Here is a 19,214-nt window from a genome sequence, read left to right as displayed (position 1 = left end):
AATTTTTGTGTCCAGTGTTCTTCAAGAACTCGATACTCGACATCATTGTACCTAGAGGATATGTGCAACGGTGAAGGCCAAGGTTTGCGATACCAGAACGGAGTCTCTTGCCCAGAACCCCGTTTACCGAATGCTGAATGTGACAATATCGACATATTTATATGTTCGCAGAGTATTGTGTATCATATGAATTTCATATTTTATTTTTAATTTCGACACGTATAGGCTTAGTACTTTGTCATACAGATACATGGGTACACTATGTAGCATGTATGTATTTTTGTGATTAAATAAATAAGTATTTTATTTCATGTAACAAACGGCCAGAAGGCTCACCTCATTTTAAGTGATAGTGCCCATGGGTACTCCTCATGCCAAAGAGCTCGCATGTGCGTTGCTGGCCTTTTAAAAGTAGGTAGGATTTTTATTTTATTTATTTATTAATACTTCGTTACATTACAATACATATAAAAATTGCACATAATTAAATGAAAAGGAGCGCAACTGGCGGCCTTATCCCTTTCGAGCGATTTCTTCCAGTTTTATTGTCCTACGTCGTTTAGTGGCTGTAGTTTTGAAATGATTTTAATATTTCTTATACCTTTTTTCTTTTAAGAGAGAGAGAGAGAGAAGATTCCCTATGTTTAAAATATATAAATTGAATTAAGAGTTATTATTATTAATTACCAGCAAAATGTATAAATTCACAATATACAGTCACCGTTTGTTCACAATAATACCCAAATAGGATCAATTTAATTCGCCTTCAATGATTTCTCGTAATTCAATTAACGCAAACCAACCGTCTTTATGTGGATGACATAATTGACACTCGAACACTTTACAGTGACACACGGCCCTCTATCCATTTACGCATTTAACACTATCTCGAACGGCGTAGGAAAATATCGTACGGCATGCCTTAGACCCAAAAAGTCTAAGTACGTGTGTATGTCAGGCACATGTAATAGTTGCAGGTACTAACAAACGTTGTGTAAAACAAAAAATCTTGGCGATTAAAAAGAATGGCGGAGAGTTTATTGCCAGTCTTTCGTTCTACGCCCTTGATTCGAGAACTGGCAGGAAATTTAAAATTAGAAGCAATTACTGTATATTTCTTTTTTTGGGTTCATAAGTGTACATTGAGTTACCTATATAAATACATGATTTTTGACTTTTCACAGAAGACTGATCACCTACTTGGCTATTATGATCACAGAATAGATATAGAAAACTTATATCTAGACGTGCTATAGCGTGATTATTTAGTATATAAGTCAGTAGAAATCTAGACAGTTTTCCTCAATACATGGATTACAACTTATTTTTCCATTCAATGCAAACAAACTCTATACATATAAAATTTTGTTTAAATAACACACTTGTGGTATTGAGGAATTAAAAACGAATATTCTAAACGGAATCCCTGAACAAGTACAAGAAATAGTTTTTTTTTCATTTAATATTTCAGTATATTTTCATAAAAATTGTTTCAATAAATTTTAAAATGGAATGAATTGTTTCAAAATAGAATGTGCAGTTTCAAAACGGTATGAATATCCCAGCATGTATGACAGCTGCTTTAGATTGAATAATTTGTTTTTGTACAGCCGAGCTGTTAATTCATTTAGAGTAGTGACACCGCAAGTTTCGTAGTCTGGAATTCAGATTAGGGCTTCAAAGCCCAATTGTATACTGAAATGTTTCATTCAAAGTTAGAAACTGAATAATGAATTTGAATGAATCACGCTAGATTTAAAAACTATTAGATTTGTTCATCGGTATTGTTGTTTCAATCATTCGAAGTCGTTGCCCGATTTGTTTTTTCTATTTTATTTATTTACACATTACATGTAATAGTTATCTAGTGTAAGTTAGTAATAAATGAAAATAAGATTTCCAAAAGGATAAGAATCAGTAAGAATTTCACAATGTCCGGATAAGTTTTAAATAAGCTATTTATTACTTATTGGTAGGATAAACAGTATTTTTTGCGTTTCACGACTGTCAGATAGCGCTATTCGTCATGAAACGCGAAGTATCTTATTTGGAACTTTCTTTCTAGTAATTTATGTGTTGCATAGCTATTTGGTACTTTATATATTTGGTACTTTATATTATATACATTGTGAAACAGGCCCTAAGACATCTTAATTTAAACTGAATGTATTGCATTATATTTAAACTTTTTGGTAAACTAGTTTGAGAGTCGGGTTTTGACATACAGAAGTGACAGTTCGTGTTAAAACTCTGAATCTATGGGTTAGACATTTCGGTGTAATCACAATGCTCTCTTAACCGTTAGAGTGCACATAGAGAGAAAATTCGATTCAAATACAGGCACAGAATTCATGATAAACCACGCCCTGTTTAAAATTACAAATATCATTTTTAACGAAGTCTTACTATAAAATATATTTACCCAAAATTTGAAATAAACGTCACTCTTCCCACCGAAATAGTAATTTATTAGAGTCGCTTTCATATTTTTTTCTAAAAATGACATAATTAATTTACAAGGGGTTGTTTTCGTCCTTGGAAAATGAAATTAAAAATTTCCAACTGTTTTCCTTTTCCATTTTATTACGTTTTCGTTTTACATATTTATTTTATGCAGGTAAATAACGCAACATTTTTTCTTATCATTTTAGCCTTAGATACTTTGTGAAGAAACAATTAAAAAAACGGACTGGTAAAGAATTTGAATAAGTGAACATGTTCTGTATTAGTTGTGTCTTTAGTCGATGGTTGGAAACCCATCCTGCCTTAAATAGCGTGCCTGGGATAGCGTTTTTTTTCTTCTTCCTATATTGTAACCTCTTTGGCCTCTTTATAATGAAAGTACTTGTATATGTACAACCCCAAAAGAGGTGAAGGCCTCCTCCAAATTCGTTTACCTGTCTCTCACCTTCACTATTATTTTCCAATCCTTCCACGCTATCTCTTTTATTTACTCTTCCCAGAATTCTGATGGGAAACCTTGTTTTTTTTTGCACTGGATTTAGATAAGGACTGGGATGTATTGCCAATTATATTAGTACTAGCTGACACGGCAAACTTTCACCTTACAGTCTAATATCGTGTTTTTTGCAAAATATTTTATTGCTTGCCATTGCGAAAGAGAAGAATGGCAGTTTTAGGCCTCTTCTCTCTAGCGTCATTATTGCGATACTGCATGTCAAAGCAGTTTCTGATAATCAACGTTTGTTGATGACGTCACATGTCTTCGATCAAGATCAAAGCCTGGTTATGCACCTCCCTATTCTCTAAAGATCGGAATTTTTAAACTGACACGAATTCGATGTATCATGCGTAGTTTTGTCAATAGATAATTATTATTATAAATATTAATAAAAATAATTAATTAATAAATTGTTATTCGATAACTTATCCAATATTTTATTGCTATTCGGAGCGGAGAAGAATCTACAATATTAAGATACCTTTTGTCTGGATATCGTGGCAGATTAATAATGTTAAATTCAATATTTCATAATTTTATTTTAATTCTACACAAGCTAATTGGTATCCGATAGTTTCAGAATTTCGCGCTGTAAATAAAATACAACGAAAATGAATTAAATTATAATAAGTATCGGCAATTTATTAGCGAGCTCTAATTCTAGTTTATTATTGAGTCAAGATGAAAATCGGTGTCTATTTACCTAGAAAATAACCTTTCGTCGGAGACTTACAATCATAAATTCATATGATATTATGAAACTAAATTATAGTTGAGCGTTCTCCGTTCCTAAAGGTCGCCAACGTATCCACTAACAAAGACGTGACCACCGGCTGCTTTTGTTGCCCGTAGGCTTGTAATCTCCCTATCATAAGACAAAAGTCTATTAATGTACTTACTTGATTTCTGTTTAATATATATAGTTTATCTATGTAATCTGTTTTGGCAAAGTTTCGTTTAAGTTAAGAATAGAAACAGAGCTTCCAATAATTTCAGGTAAAAGGGTTTCATCAGTTCAATTAGGACCGTTCGTTTATAATGCTAATTGTAATGAAAAAATTGCTAATTAAACATTCCCTACATGAATAGGCTCTCATGAAATAGGGCAATGCGGCCTCTGCGGTTCTAAGCCATGTCAAGCCCTGATACAAGTAGGTATGTAAACTTTGCGATATTGTTTACGATATTATGACAATAACAATACGAACGTTAGTACGGTACTTAAAATTAATAAATACTTTTAAATTTTATTTATTATTATTGTTAGAGTTTCCTTCCAGTACTAGAAGCTTTTAGCAAGATTTTGTGGTCACTTGGTGAATGGTAAATATATGAATTTAAATTATTAAAAGTGCACCGAATTATATTATTATTATATTGTTTGGTACACTATTTTTTCCTACTTTAACTGTTTGATTATTATAATAATAAATTTATTAAATATGTAATAGTTAGATATATTATGGTATCACTGTCTGTGCTATTGTATAGATTATTGCATTCAAACAAATTATTTATATAGATAACACAATGTACACTTATCAACGTAAAAAATAAATGTTATATTAAATGCTTCTAATTTTACATTTACTGCCATGTTCTCAAATCAAGGGCGTAGAACGGAAGAGAAGAACTGGCAATAAACTCCTAGACACTCTTTTTAACCGACAAGTTTTTTTACGCAATGTTTGTAAGGAGTTGCATCCATTACACTATGTTCCACATGACATCTTAAATAATTAATAAAAAGTTTTATTTTAGGTTTAAGGTTTTAAGTTACGTTTACCGAGAGCTTTGAATTTATTTAGCGATAAGTCAGTTTTCAATTTCACTTGTCAGTTTGTTGTAAAAATTAATATAACTTCCTTATTAGCAGTGGTTTATCTTCTTGAGCCTGGTTGGTCGTACGCTTAAATTAGTTTTGTGTCGAGTTTATGTTTGTCGAGTTTTATTTAAGTTTGTTCGAGAGTATTATGCTGGTGAACGTCACAATTTGTTTTAAAATCATTTATAATCTTTCTACATACAACCCAGCTTCAATAAGATATTGATAAGATTTAAAATAATACTGTCAATATTTAAGGGTTCTATGAAAAGCAGCCACATATATTTTCGTAAAAACAGTACCAATATTTTAGTTAACATATAGCTAAGCATATAATTAACATATATAACAAAATAGTGATCTAATTGTAAGTAACATTTTTTTTTAATAAAAATAATATCTGTATATGGGCATCATGTTTTCCTATATATATTCAACATTATAAAGTAAAGAGAAACTTACAAAGAACAACAAAACTTTTAATATGATATCACATCCAGAAAACTTGCTTTTTGCTATAAATCAATATAGCAAATGTTGTGTGTCTTCTAAATCAAAACATTACTAAAAATGTATATAAACTTGTTATTTTATGTATCAATTATCTGTTATAAATCTATAGATGTTCCTTTTCATAAATATAATGATTTCGTTTCAGTTTGTACCCACGCAGGAATAGGCATTATTATGAGGCAGAATTTGTAAGTATCAAGTGGGATGCTGCCAAACTAAATTGATTAAAAACTCCACGAAGATGCAAAAATAATTTAAACTAGAAATTGCTTTAGAGTGAAATAAACGCTATGAAAAATTACTTTATACAATGGAGGTCGGAACTTCACCGCAACTAGCCGTGGGCAATTTTATTCAGTTCACTCAAACGAGAACCTTTCTGCGATGAAACTCAGTAATTGGTGTGGCTGTGCAAAAATATGCCACATGGGAACACATTGTCCACATTTTTGAGAAGGCAATTAAATTTTACATTTAATTAGTATACTTATATGATCGTTTCGAAATTCACATTAAGAAAAAAATTTGATTTTTTTTATAGAACAAACGGGCAGGAGGCTCACCTGATGTTAAGTAATACCGCCGCCCATGGACACTCAATGCCAGAGAGAGTTTGGTCGTCAACGATCCGAACCGCTCTTCGTTGAATTTATTTATATAATAAGGCTCACACATAAATCTGTGAGTACAATTTCCTCATAAGAGAAATTCATACAAATATTTCAATCGGAAGCACGAAAATTTTGGCATAGGTTCGTCGAAAAGCCTCTAATACTTTTGATAAAACAAAACAATGTGTGAACTGTTCCTCTTTTGTTTGTATAGACAACAGCGTATAGAATAAGGCCAATGCCGTTTCTGTTACGACGGAGATTCGAAACAGGTGATTTGCTGTATAGATCTGCCCTTGAGCTTCGTTATTCAGCGTTATAGATTAGCGCCCAAGCCCAATAACCGATCTCAATCCATTTTTGACCATCTGAGATAGACATCTTAATCCAAATATGTTAAGTAAATGGATTGTAATAGCCATCTGTCGATACAAGCTATGGTAGGTCGGATCGGTGTATGTCGTTAGACCTTTGTATGAAAATGACAGTTCAACTGTGCCAATATCCTATCTTAAGATTTTAACCTACATCCGTTTTTAAAATAATAAATATGCTATTCGATATGTTTTAAACATAGACATGTATATTTTAATATTATTTGTACGCAATGTAATGTATGCGTCGCCAAAAATCGATTGTTTTAGTTTAGCTTGGTTATTGGGATGCACATGGGAGATCGATCGAGTGTAATGGTCTATAATTTCGGTTCGGGCGTAGAATAATAGGCACAAAAATAATTTAGAAAAATAAAACGATTTCAAATATCGTGACATTATTCACCAGAAATGTCGAGTAATGTCGAGTATCTAAATTAAACCGATTTTCATGAAACTTGAACTGTTCAATGGCATGGTTAGGTTAGAATCTCATTTGTTCGTAGATTTAAATCATGGCTAAACACATGTAGTAACGCCCTCAGACGGTGAAGGAAAACGTGAGAAAACTAAAGCCTGAAGTGTGCGGTGTGTGTCAGAAGGGTGATCATCTATTTGCCTGTTAGAAAAAACTTTTTTTTTACCTTGCAATAAGGTGAGATCTACTTGATTGAAATATAAGCATATCGCACATCATGCGCTTACATAACTTAAATATGCTTATGTCCCCCACCTATACGCAAATGCAATCCGGGCGAAAGCACTGAAGAAACAACTAATATCACCGCATACACGAATTCAAGTACGACCAGTCACCACACGTAGCACCCGTTAACGAGTATGACGCATGGCCAGCCATCGGCCCCCTCGCCATATTTTAGGATGAGAGGGTAACCCGACACATGGACATCGCCACAAGCAATGATATTTAAGTGAGCATGACGATCTTTGAAACATAAGACTTGGCTACACACCTCAACTCAACTCAAAAATCATTTCTTCATATAAGTAACATAATGTACACTTATGAACGTCAAAAAAGGAAATATACATAAAATGCTTCTAATTTTACATACAATGCCAGTTCTCAAACAAGGACGTAGAACGGAAGAGAAGAACTGGCAATAAACTCTCCGCCACTCTTTTTAATCGCCATCATCGTAGCAAGTGTTCGCAACTAGGGTAGCGAGGGCCTTCCGCATTGTCTTATGACGCAGTGTGTGTCATAGCTGGTACCGCACCCTGGCATCTCCATGCGGTTGCTTTTAGCGAAGGATATTGGCAGAGGGCCGAAGCCAGGGAAAGAGGGAGCAACCCCACACTGGAAGAAATAAACGCTTCTCGAGCCTTGGAAGACCAAGAAATGCTAGCAGAGTGGAAAAAGAAACTGGCGAGTGCCGGTAAATATACTATCGAAGCCTTTAGACCCCTGCTTCAACATTGGGTTAGGAGGCACTGGGGCCAGCTCAGCTATCGTCTGGTGCAGATGCTGTCCGGACACTGATGTTGGTAGTTATCTGCACAGAGTAGTAGGATGTGAGGAGGCACCAACATGCCACCACTGACGGAGACAGCTCGGATGACGCCCGGCATACGCTGAGGGGACTGACAGCATGGGAGGTGGAAAGAGGACCGTTGATAGATGTACTCCGGGGCGAGGACGCACGACTACCAAACGTAGTAAAGGCTTTACTGATCGAGGGAAATGACGGTCCGAGGCATTATAAGTACAACTATTCATAAATCGGGGCAATTAAAATCTTTTATCTATTTTTTTTATATTAATTACAATAAAACTAGAATAAACAGCATGCTGAAAAAAGAAATTAAAAAAGCATGGCATCGTAATGTGCTGAAGAATTGTTGCATCTGATGCAGGATAATTCACACACTAGATTGACGGCCTCCAGTTATGGAGAAGAAGAAGTACTAAAGTACTCTTTTGTCTCCTGTTACATTTGTAATTGCTAGAGTTCAACTTCTTGACACCGCCGCGTGAGACGCAAATTATAAAACCATTTGAATAACTCTTAGTTCACCTTAATGTTAAGTGAAACAATAGAAAAGAAAATACTGTCTTCCCTTTATTAGAGACTGTGAGTAGTGTTATTACTTATTAGAAAAGTAGGTTATGCTTAAATTACTTATTTGTCTTAACTGACTAGATTTTAATTTTCAATATTGCCTCGGTAAGGCATAACTTATATAAAAAATGTGTGCACGCCGTCATGAAGAGACAAATGAATACTTTAATTAAAACGGTGCAGTTATTCCAATAATTGGTATTTTAATAATTGGTAAATAAACCAATCCACTTAAACACGCACAAAAATTCATCAAAATCGGTTTAGGACTGTAATTACTCATACAGTAACCCTAAAAACCCCAACGTATTTACAAATCGTTCAATTATCTATAATATACACAGCTTAATATTACATACATTAGATATTATACAATTATAAAAATTTCTCACCGTTTTAATCTTATAGGCACTTCCACAAATTCTTTAAGATCAAAATAATCCATTCTCAAGTATGACACAAACTATATATAAATAAATATGCAGGTAAATCTCTCCAATGAACTTCAACCCCTAAACACAAATTTGCAATAGATGTAAGCTCCTTAAAACACACCACAAGTTTGTTCTTCAATTTATGTTCACTGAACTGGAAACATAATTATGTAAAATAATTTACCACTCAGAACACATTGTATTCACGTAAATAAATGCATAAATTGATTAAAATGTTACTGCGTTTTAGTTTATGAGAAAAGCTCCGCGTACCTTTCTATACAGCGCAAATTCTCTCCAGATAAAAGGTTTATCAAAATATCTGGGTAATTTTTCGTGAAATGTGATCTAAAAATTCTTCTATCATAGATAGATAGACGATTGCGGGACGTTCCAGATTTAAAGGTAAAATTCACAAACAGCGGGAACTATGTAAGTCCTGTATTTTGCGCTTAAATCTGGAAATGATGGACGAAGACCGTACCAATTCTTAAAACGCCGGCAACGCACTCGCGAGCCCTTTGGCATTGAGAGTATCCATGGGCGGCGGTATCACTTAACATCAGGTGAGCCTCATGCCCGTTTGCCCCCTATTCTATAAAATAAAAAAATCACGAAATATTCGACATGTTAAATTTTCTTTAAATATATTAAACGTACCTATATTTAAATGATTTGCCATTTGTCACTGGCAAATCATTTATAATTGTAATCTCCGGTAGTTCTATCGTTAGCCGTAAATGTAAATACTTAAAAAATAAACATAATTCAGTAACGCTACTTAAGCTTCAGATTTCTGAATATGTTTAATGATCATTTGTCAATCTAATAGGCAAGTAGGCAAGCCTTCTGCGCCTGACATACGCCGCCGAATTTTTTGGTTATGGCAAGCCGGTTACCTCGCGATGTTTTCCTTCGCCGTTCGAGCGAATATTAAGTATATAGAAAGAAAGCCCATTGGTGCCCAGCTGGGGATCGAACGTACAAACCTCAGGGATGATAGTCGCACACTGAAGCCCCTAGGCTAACACTACTCACTGAAATGTAAATACTAATCGAAATAAAATTTCTATAAACGCGAATTTCTCACACCTTAAATACTTTTTTTTATAAATGGCGTTAGTTGGCAACATTTCATATCAAATACTAGACTGTAAACTTGACGTGGCACTCGCTGATTTGGTTCTCGAAACGACTATTCACGTAAATAATTTAAAAGTATTTAACGCTAATGAAATTATATGTTTGCGTTATTCAATTAACAATGTTAGTTTTATAATTACCTGACCTGGTAAACGTCGTTTTACCATGTATGTCATTTATAATAAAAAAATAGGGCTTGATCGTAGACGAGTGAAAATAAGGGGTTGTATGTATTTTTTAATGCTGCATCATAAAAAAAATATCTAAAAAACATAATTTAGGGGTGGACTACCCTTAAAATTTAGGGGGATGAAAAATAGATGTTGTCCGATTCTCAGACATACCCAACATGCACACAAAATTTCATGAGAATCGGTCAAGCCGTTTCGGAGGAGTTTAACTACAAACAACGTGACAAGAATTTTATATATTAGATAGTAAACCTTAACATATTTTTTGAAATTGTTATCTCCGTGATTAAAATGTTAATATTATGTAATTATCTCTCCGTTTTATGATTAACGTAATAAAAAAAATATGATCACGTTTACGCATCATATGAGGACATTAAATGTTGTTAACGACTTTTCAGAAATAACTAAGCCCAAAGAAACTACAAAAATCACACATTTCTTCCTTTGTCAATATTAAATTGTGAATGACAGTGGCTACTATATTATTAATAGAGCAATTTACGAAGACGCGCCCCCCCCCCCAATTTTTGGTTGAGGTGATCGCGGGGTGCGGGGAGTTTAGACTAGATGTTATTTTACGGGTTTCCATTAATGTGATTTTTAATAAAGGTTTAGGTATATATCTAATGATAACTTTATGGAAATGAAATGAAATATTAATTTATTATTTCATATTATACAGACCGCGCAAGTGGTTGTTGGTGGCTACCCTCGGGAAGCCAGTCATACTTAAAGCCAATCCTTTACCAAACACTGGCACCCTTTTGGAACCTGAATCACTTCGCATCACCATCAACATCCATATGTAAGTACTTCCCATAAATGTTCTTGGCTTTGTAGTAAGCAGCCTTGGACACCATGGCCTCGATTGGCAAAAAAATGGAGACCGTTTTTCAATCAAATAATATAAAATCTATTTTGCAGAATGTTTCCCTAGTTTTCAGGAGACTAAAACATTTTCCAGACCGTATCAGAACATTCGAGGGGTACAATTTTTAGGAAACATGTTTTCAGGCCTGATTATACCCCTTTGATGAAGGAGCACTCTAGAACGCCGCACAATGTGCGAAAGAGATAGACATCGTTCTCGAATATCGCTAAAGATTATTCCCGGGGATATATAAGAGCCGAAACGCGACCAATAAATTCAGTTTCGTTAAAGTGAAGACGAGTGATATAGTACTGTGTGAAGTGTGCGTAATTAAAGTAATTAGTGACAGTATTTTGTGTTTGTGTAATTAGTGAATTTCTGCGAGTAAATTCCGTTTAATTGTGTTTATAAATCTCTCATTGATTTATTAGTAATAAACCCTTGAAGAGATCTACTTTTTCTATACCTACGATCCCCTCGTAGCATAATAATAAACTAACAAAAGCTTATTTATTAAGGCTAACCCTACGGGGTACCGGTAAGACAATATTTTTAATATAAATTATAATAATTTCATCAAAATCTCCAACCTCAAACCTGGCTCAGTCTCTCGAGATGAACCCTTCTCTATCCCGGAAATATGAATAATTCCTCACTGGAGTTTTACGGCGAGAAAAATAAAATTTAAACGCAAAACTGGAGTTTATGTTCGCAGCAATGGTAATAATAAATAATAGGGAATAGCACACAATAGGTTTTCGGTGCCATTAAATAAATAAATACAACAGAAACTCATTATCAGTGAAAACAATCAATTTCACTTATGACAGAAAAAAAAGGAAAAAGATGATGATGCGGCTGAAAAAGCTAAAGCCTGCAAATACAGGGGCCTAGGCTCTGAATGTGATTTTGTCTCATTCGGTGTCGAGACACTTGGTCCGTGGGGTTCTAGCGCGATATGGCTTTTTAGGGAATTATCACAAAGGTTAGTCGACATCACAGGAGAACGAAGAGCTGGCAGTTACCTCGGACAAAGAATTAGTCTAGCTATTCAAAGGTGGAACGCTGCCAGTATCTTCGGAACCTTGCCTAAAGGGACTCCTTTTAATATTATATACTAATTATTACATTTTAAGGTTAGTTATAAGGTATATGACAGAAAATATTCTTCATATAACTAAAACGATATTTATGCATAATCCAAAGTTGCATACAAAATGAGTTCTTACAAATCTATACGCCGGCAGCCTTCTTTCTAATAATTAATTCCGCCGAAATAAGACCTCTGAAGCTCTCAGGGCCATAATCAGTCCATTACAAGAAATAAAACATAAAATAAATAAATCAGTGGCTCTACAACATTTTTAAGTCTCTGTTTCATGATCATTTATGTCTGAATAGGCAACTAGGTGATCAGACTGTGACACACGCCGTCGACTTTTTGGTTCTATGACATGCCGGTTTGTTCACGATGTTTTCAAACATCGATCTAGCGAATGTCAAATGCGCACAGAGAAAGAAAGTCAATTATACAGTCTGGGATCGTACCTCAGGAGGAGAGTCACTCGCCGAAGCCTCTAGTACTCGTTTACTAACAAACATTAGGAAGCTAAGTAAGAAAAGTGTAAAGAAGTTTACTGAGTATTAAAATAAGTCAAAAATAAAAGTTTATTGAAAAGATTGTTGAAGCTTATATTAAGTCCAATCCAAAAATTGGGGCAGGTGTACACATCGCAGTAAGTGCCCACTTAATTGGCGGTACAATTAAATTTTCAATCTGCCTGAATGACGTTCCAGAGGACCGCTTTGATTAAAGTTCGCTCGAATATTAAATAGCTATATTATTGCCTATCAGGAACCTAATACCTGCCTATCAACTTGATTATCATATAGTTCGATTAGAACGGTTAGCGTTACTCCTTACTATAATATTATCCATATTTTCTATTTAGATATTTCAATAGACTGTCGCTTATAATAAATCTTTAAATAAAGTAGCGGATCCAACGGTTTTTTTTATAACTGCGACAAATATTTGATTTTAGTTAAAAAAATTCAACGGAGGGGCGATATTATTCCAACATTTGGTCGGTCTATATTTAAAACTCCCGCGAAATGAAGCCGTCCGATGCTGAGGAACGGCGAGCTTCTGAGTACAACTCCTAACTTTGTTCTTGTTGACATGACGCCATAGGAGTTTTAGTAAAGACATTTGGGTTGATTATATACTACATCAAATAACAAACAAGCCCAATACAATCTTTGTCGACCAATCATTGTTAAAAAATCGGTTGTCTGTAAATTCGATTTACTGACGATAGTTGAACGTGACAATGTCATAAGGAAATACTGATATAATGGTTGCAGATGCAGAAATTTTTTATTTTATTTGCTTGATAGATATTTTGTATGGGTATAGAAGGAGGTAAATGGAAATCACATTTGAATTGATCAAGTTACATTTATTTGTACGCATAAATACAATTATAATAATAATTAATAAGAGACAGATGTCGAACGCTGCCGAACGCGGAGGCCGATTGAGCCTCTTTGTCGCTCGTGCGGTCTCGCTTGCACTTCAGGCCTTAAATGGAACGCCCCAGTGCGAGGTAACGCCGCATGAGTCATGTTTTTTCGTGCGTGCAGCCGGCTCCATCGTATTATAAGACTTTGTCTCGTCAAAAGTTTAGGTTGTAGTAGAAGGTGATATGTGACCGAGGACGTAAGTAACACAAAACCGGGCGCATGCATTTTGTACACACTGGATCTTGTGAGAGCACAAAGTCAAATACGAATATCGACCATTAAGAAAATCCGTATATTGTATAAAACTTTGAGACGAAAAAAGCAATTACAAACTATATTTTTAACATAATCTTCGAACCTCAAATTTATTGCCCACGGGACCTGGGCAAGAATTAACTAGAATTGTGGGACTTGGGCCTGTTTCACAATGTCCGGATAAGTTCCAAATAAGCTATTTGTTACTTATTGGTATGATAGTATATGCAACTTTACAGAAATTGGTTAAATTAATGACGTAAAATAAGTTTAACAAAAGGTTATGCTAAGACTAATACAAATAATGCAATTATTTCATTTTACCTTATTACTACTATGATTATTACAGAATTTTAGTAATTAAAGTAGAATTATTACGATTACTGCTATCGTTATTATATATTTTTGTTTTTAATGACTACGAATCTCTTCGAATCAACCGTGAAAGGCACATGAAAAAGGTGGCGCATAACCGAAAAATGTGACGCGTAACGTGAAAATGTGACGGTAATTTTTTTTCCAACGCCGCGCCGATGAAGAAGTTTCACTTAAAAAAACTATTTCATACTGGATAAACTTCGGTAATCTTTTAAATATTATTTGCAGTTTACATTTAATATTCCTACGATGAAGCTTTTGATAACTATATATTTACTTTAATTAATTAACGTAGCCAACAAACGAGACGGACTTCCTACTTCCTTTAATTCATTAGTAGATACATAGTACATAAGTTATTTAATCAAAGTAATGCCGAAGAACATGAATTAATAATTCCTGTCGACATTTGCATTACATACACGTCCTTCAGAAATGCGTAGATAGATATCTCAAAAACTGTTCCTTAAATGAATATACATAATTTTAATTTCAATTGTGGAGCCAGATTCACTTACAAAATTTTACAACTGAAATGTGCTTATGTATTGCTATTATTATTAATAAACTAAGAAAATATTGTCTTCTTTTTTATATAATTTTGGGGTGGGAGAGCAGACGAGATGGGCAAACAATGTAGAGAGAATAGGAGGGACACTATGGACAAGAAGAGCCAACATTAGAAAATAATGGAAGAGGCCTATGGACTATAGGACATGGCTCGTATTATGTATTCGTTCAAGTATTATGTAAGCAGATTTACTGCAATTTATCCCCCACCCCCTTATCTTGTCGGCAAAAGTAAGCAAAACTCTCAAAAATAATAGTACATAAACGTATTTTTTGTAGTAATCGCATTTCGTTTTTTGAATTAACTTATATATTAACTAGCAGACTCGGCCAAGCGTTGTTGTGGCTAAATTTTTTGTCATATTACATAGTAGTTCAAGGGAAAGTGTAGGAGAACTTATGTGAAACGTTGGTACTTTTAACACATATGTTAAAAGTACCAACATATATGTTAGAATTGTATCATATAATAAACATAATATATTTGCAAAAAAATAATATTGCGGGTATAAATTAAGATGTAAGCTATCCTATCTTTTAAGTTACATCAAACTGCACACGGTGTGCAAATTTGATTGATATCTGTTCGGTAGTTTAGGAGTCCGTCGCGCACAAACATTGAGAAAAAAAACAGGAGAATTATATATTTTAAGATTATAATCATATTAGCATTTACTAACATTAAAAAGTGTATTAAAAATATCCATAGCGCAAAATCATCTACATCATGAGCATACACCACATACACTCCATCACGTACATACCCACACTTTTACATTATCACACATACAATTAGTTAAATGTATTAAATACTTTTTGTTTGCTTGTTCCCTCTTATAAATCTTTTTGTAGTAAAATGTATCATGTATTCCATCTTTGGCTATATTTTCAGTATATGTGTTTGTATTTATAAACATCAGATTCAATAAGAAAGTTAAGGAATATAATCCCTATTTATCAGAAAACTTCTTTAATAAAAGCAATTAAAAACTAAAACTTTTCTTTAAACTTACACAAACAAAGAAACTAACTCAAGTATTGCTGTAAACTTTGTTAACTTAAAAGGCTTTAAACTCAAGAACTTAAGTCGGGTTTCTCTAGGGTTAAGATTCCGAGATAAGTTTATGCGCAAACTAATTTGTGAAAAAACCGGCTATTTATTACTTTATCTATTTCACAGATATCGTGATTTTTTTAATTTAAATTGTTCTTACGTAAACCATAAATCATTTGTTGCTCGACTTTTCTAACCACAGCAATTTTAGAATTGAAACTTCTGTCATTTATTGTGTTAAGTAAAGAGTGTAGAATTTATCAATAATAATAATGTACCCCATGGTAGCATGACGAATGATTCTGTATAATAGCAATTTTGGATTTGTTCGACGTGTGACTCACGAGGGCGGTTCGATCCCCGGCTGGGTTTCTATATTACCTCTCGCGTACGGTAAAATATGTTTATCGTGAGGGAACTGGTAAGGCAAACCTTAGACGCAAAACATGTTTGGACTTCTTGCCTAGTAGACAATATAAATGATAACGAAACAGGAATCTGTGGCCTAGGCTTAAAGTAGCGCCTTTTATTTTGAAGTGAATCTTTCTTAGGCGTGAGGGATAATTTTTTTACGAACGTCACGAAGATGTGCAGCGTTTTTGTCGAAGAAAAGGGAGGGAACGATTGAGACCGATTGAGAGAGAGTGAGAAAGAGCGATCGAGAAACAATACACGCTATTGGTTAATGTATTCGTTTAGTAGTTATATATTAGAACTTTAGATGGAAATTCTGTCGCATAACGTCTTGTGCAGTAAACGCAGATTTTTTTTTTTATTTTTTTTTATTTATATTCGCACGTGTGTTAACAGTGTGAATACATGGAGTGATCATATACTGGTACACAATCATCTATTGGGGCTTTTACCCTAGTAATAATTCATTTACAAAGAAGTTTTACTGGCATGTGTTGTTTCGCACGCGCTTTTTTTATTAAGTCCACTATAGGGAAGATAAATATTGACAACAAGTCACCGGGTGTCAATCAATCAAGACCCAAGAAAAGTTTTCTTCACAATTTTTTTGCCGACTGAATCTGATATCAGAACATTCAACATACAATACCAAATGTCATGTTTGCATTATGTAGTATACTAGTTTAATATAAAGATTGTGCGATAACTTCTGCAGCCGGCATTTCTACCTGTTGCTGGCGTGCGCGGAATGATAAGCGGCTTACTAGAATCTCAACGGATGGCATTCTTTAACTGTGCGATGTTTTATCTTATAATATTATTTGACTTATAACGTAGCTTTACTTCACAATAAAACTGTTCCATAATTGACAGAAAAATGCGTGATTAATCATCCAGTGCTGATACAGTACTACCCATATCGGATTTCTTTTTTTATAGAGAAAGAAAAGAGAATTGGTAAGATCTTTTTTAGAAAATATAAAATGCCGACGACGCACTCGCGAACCCTCTGGCTTTGAAAGCGACCATGGGCGCTGCCGCCCATTTACCCAGTTCTATAAAGAAAATTATCAGCCTGAAGTTTGGCATAGTCAAAATGTATCAGCGGCACGCTTTAACTATTAGCACAAACAATTATGTAAACTTTACTTATTGATTGCCTAACTTTGATTTAAATTTTAACACAAAATTAATAGACAAAAAAACACGTTCCCGGTAGATTTAAGACTCATAAAATAATTGTATCGTAAAATTTATTTGCCTGGAAGATAACGTTTGTTAACGGTCCGTTTCTTGCCTTATCATTTATGTAATCTGTATATAAGGAAACGAAGTGTATTTTTTAAGTGTATTTATATACGTTTCTCACGAATATACCCTGATTGGTATAAACAATAAAACTTTTTATCTCTATTGAAATGTCACAAATTGAATGCATTTTACAAAATTGCCTAGATTTTACATCGATGTATAGAAACTCTAAAGAAAATTACGTCAGTGTATACCAAGGTCAGTGGTTACATACATTACCTACGATTAATATTATAACATGAACAATGTACATAGCGCATATTAAACTACCAACAACAAGTAAAAATCGATACGTAAGTAATTAGAACCTCAATGAATATTTTATGGAACAGCGACCGACAAATTTCATATATGTATTAGAATTGTGCTTTATTGTATTGTTAGCATATCGCCTACCAGCATCGATTGACCTGAAATTCTAACAATAAGTTCGAATTGGTTTATCACGAATTCAGTAGCCGTATAAAGGCCGGCTTACAACTAAACAACGAACCTTGAAACTTTGAAGGTGATCTTTCGTTTTAGTTTTACGGCGCGCCGTCTTCTAGCCAGGGTGGCGGCGCTGGTGAGGAGCACACTCTGGGCTTCGCTGTCCGTATCGCTGAGTTCTGGTTTCTTGGGGGGCAGCGAGGGGCCGGCCGACCCTCGCCCCGCTCCCCAAGCGAGCATGGAGTTCTTAAATGACCTAAGCGCCTTCGTTTTATAGGCTTCACAGCACCATGTATCAACATGTCGCACTATCAACGCACTTCACGGCCAACTCGATCACGCTTCGAACCACGAATTCCTTAAACGCACTTGACTCGAAGGCACCTCTTTGATTTTATGATAATTAACTCTATGGAGTGCGCGTTAAATTTATCAAAACGCAAACACTGGTATCGCACGCATAACGCTCACAAAATTTGTTATCAACTATGTTGATATTAAAGCCGTTAGATAATTAGATTTCACTGATCACTCCGTTTTTTCATAGGGTTTTATAAAGACTCTTGTGATGCTTCATATATATTTAAAATAGACGTGTAGTTTATATCGAACATTAAATTCATATCTAAACTTATTACTCAGTTGACACTGGCTGAGTAAACTTTATATGACCTTGATACTATTTACAACATGACATAAGTTTGACTAACTATGAAACGAATTATTACTGATATAAAACGATACGGCACGTGTCACTGACACTAAACTCTTGACTCACTAGACACGTTGCGCCGGCGCAGCGGTTAGTGAAGTACGTGTGCGCTCACGGGGACAACTGAGGAATGAGGAGGGACAGAGGGAACAGCAGACGAACGAGACGCCAAATCCCGGAGGGCTATTACGAAATAAGCAAACGGTAAAGTCGCACAATCGAATGCGATTGTGGTATATTGTTTCATTTGCCTTAAAACTTAATTCATGAATCACTTCTTTAAATATAACTGTACAATATAGCTTTTATGTAAACACTAGCGAAGGCGTGGCCTTATGACTAATATAATCAGCTTTTTTTATATGTATGATTTTGTATAATATGGAAACGAAGTGTAAAAAAATATAGACAAAAATAAAGCACGATGTAGGAGGGATGATAACTATTTTCTGGTTCCGTCTGTTCCGTTTTGTGCTATAAAATATCTATTAATCTTAACTACAATCATAGAAGGATAGAAATATATTTCTTTTCAGGCATAAATAATTAATTTA

At 34.4% G+C, this 19,214-nt stretch overlaps 1 protein-coding gene across 4 annotated transcripts in view; it reads right to left on the bottom strand.

The window, feature by feature from the left end:
- Positions 1-18,778, bottom strand: part of LOC110997025 (eye-specific diacylglycerol kinase) — an 84,925-nt gene extending 66,147 nt beyond the window's left edge. For 2 of the 4 annotated variants that reach the window (XM_045633005.1, XM_045633008.1), the window contains exon 1: positions 18,013-18,778. In XM_045633005.1, coding sequence (XP_045488961.1) covers positions 18,013-18,188 — 176 coding nt within the window. In that variant the 5' untranslated portion in view covers positions 18,189-18,778. The remainder of the gene's footprint in view (positions 1-18,012) is intronic. The other 2 variants (XM_022264967.2, XM_045633006.1) reach the window with 1 other exon arrangement.
- Positions 18,779-19,214: the final 436 nt, after the last annotated feature.

The sequence above is a fragment of the Pieris rapae genome, chromosome 22, assembly GCF_905147795.1.
Source record: "Pieris rapae chromosome 22, ilPieRapa1.1, whole genome shotgun sequence".
Lineage (NCBI taxonomy): Eukaryota > Metazoa > Arthropoda > Insecta > Lepidoptera > Pieridae > Pieris > Pieris rapae.
The sequence above is the reverse complement of the archived record's forward strand: the minus strand, read 5'-3'. Positions and strand labels throughout refer to the sequence as shown.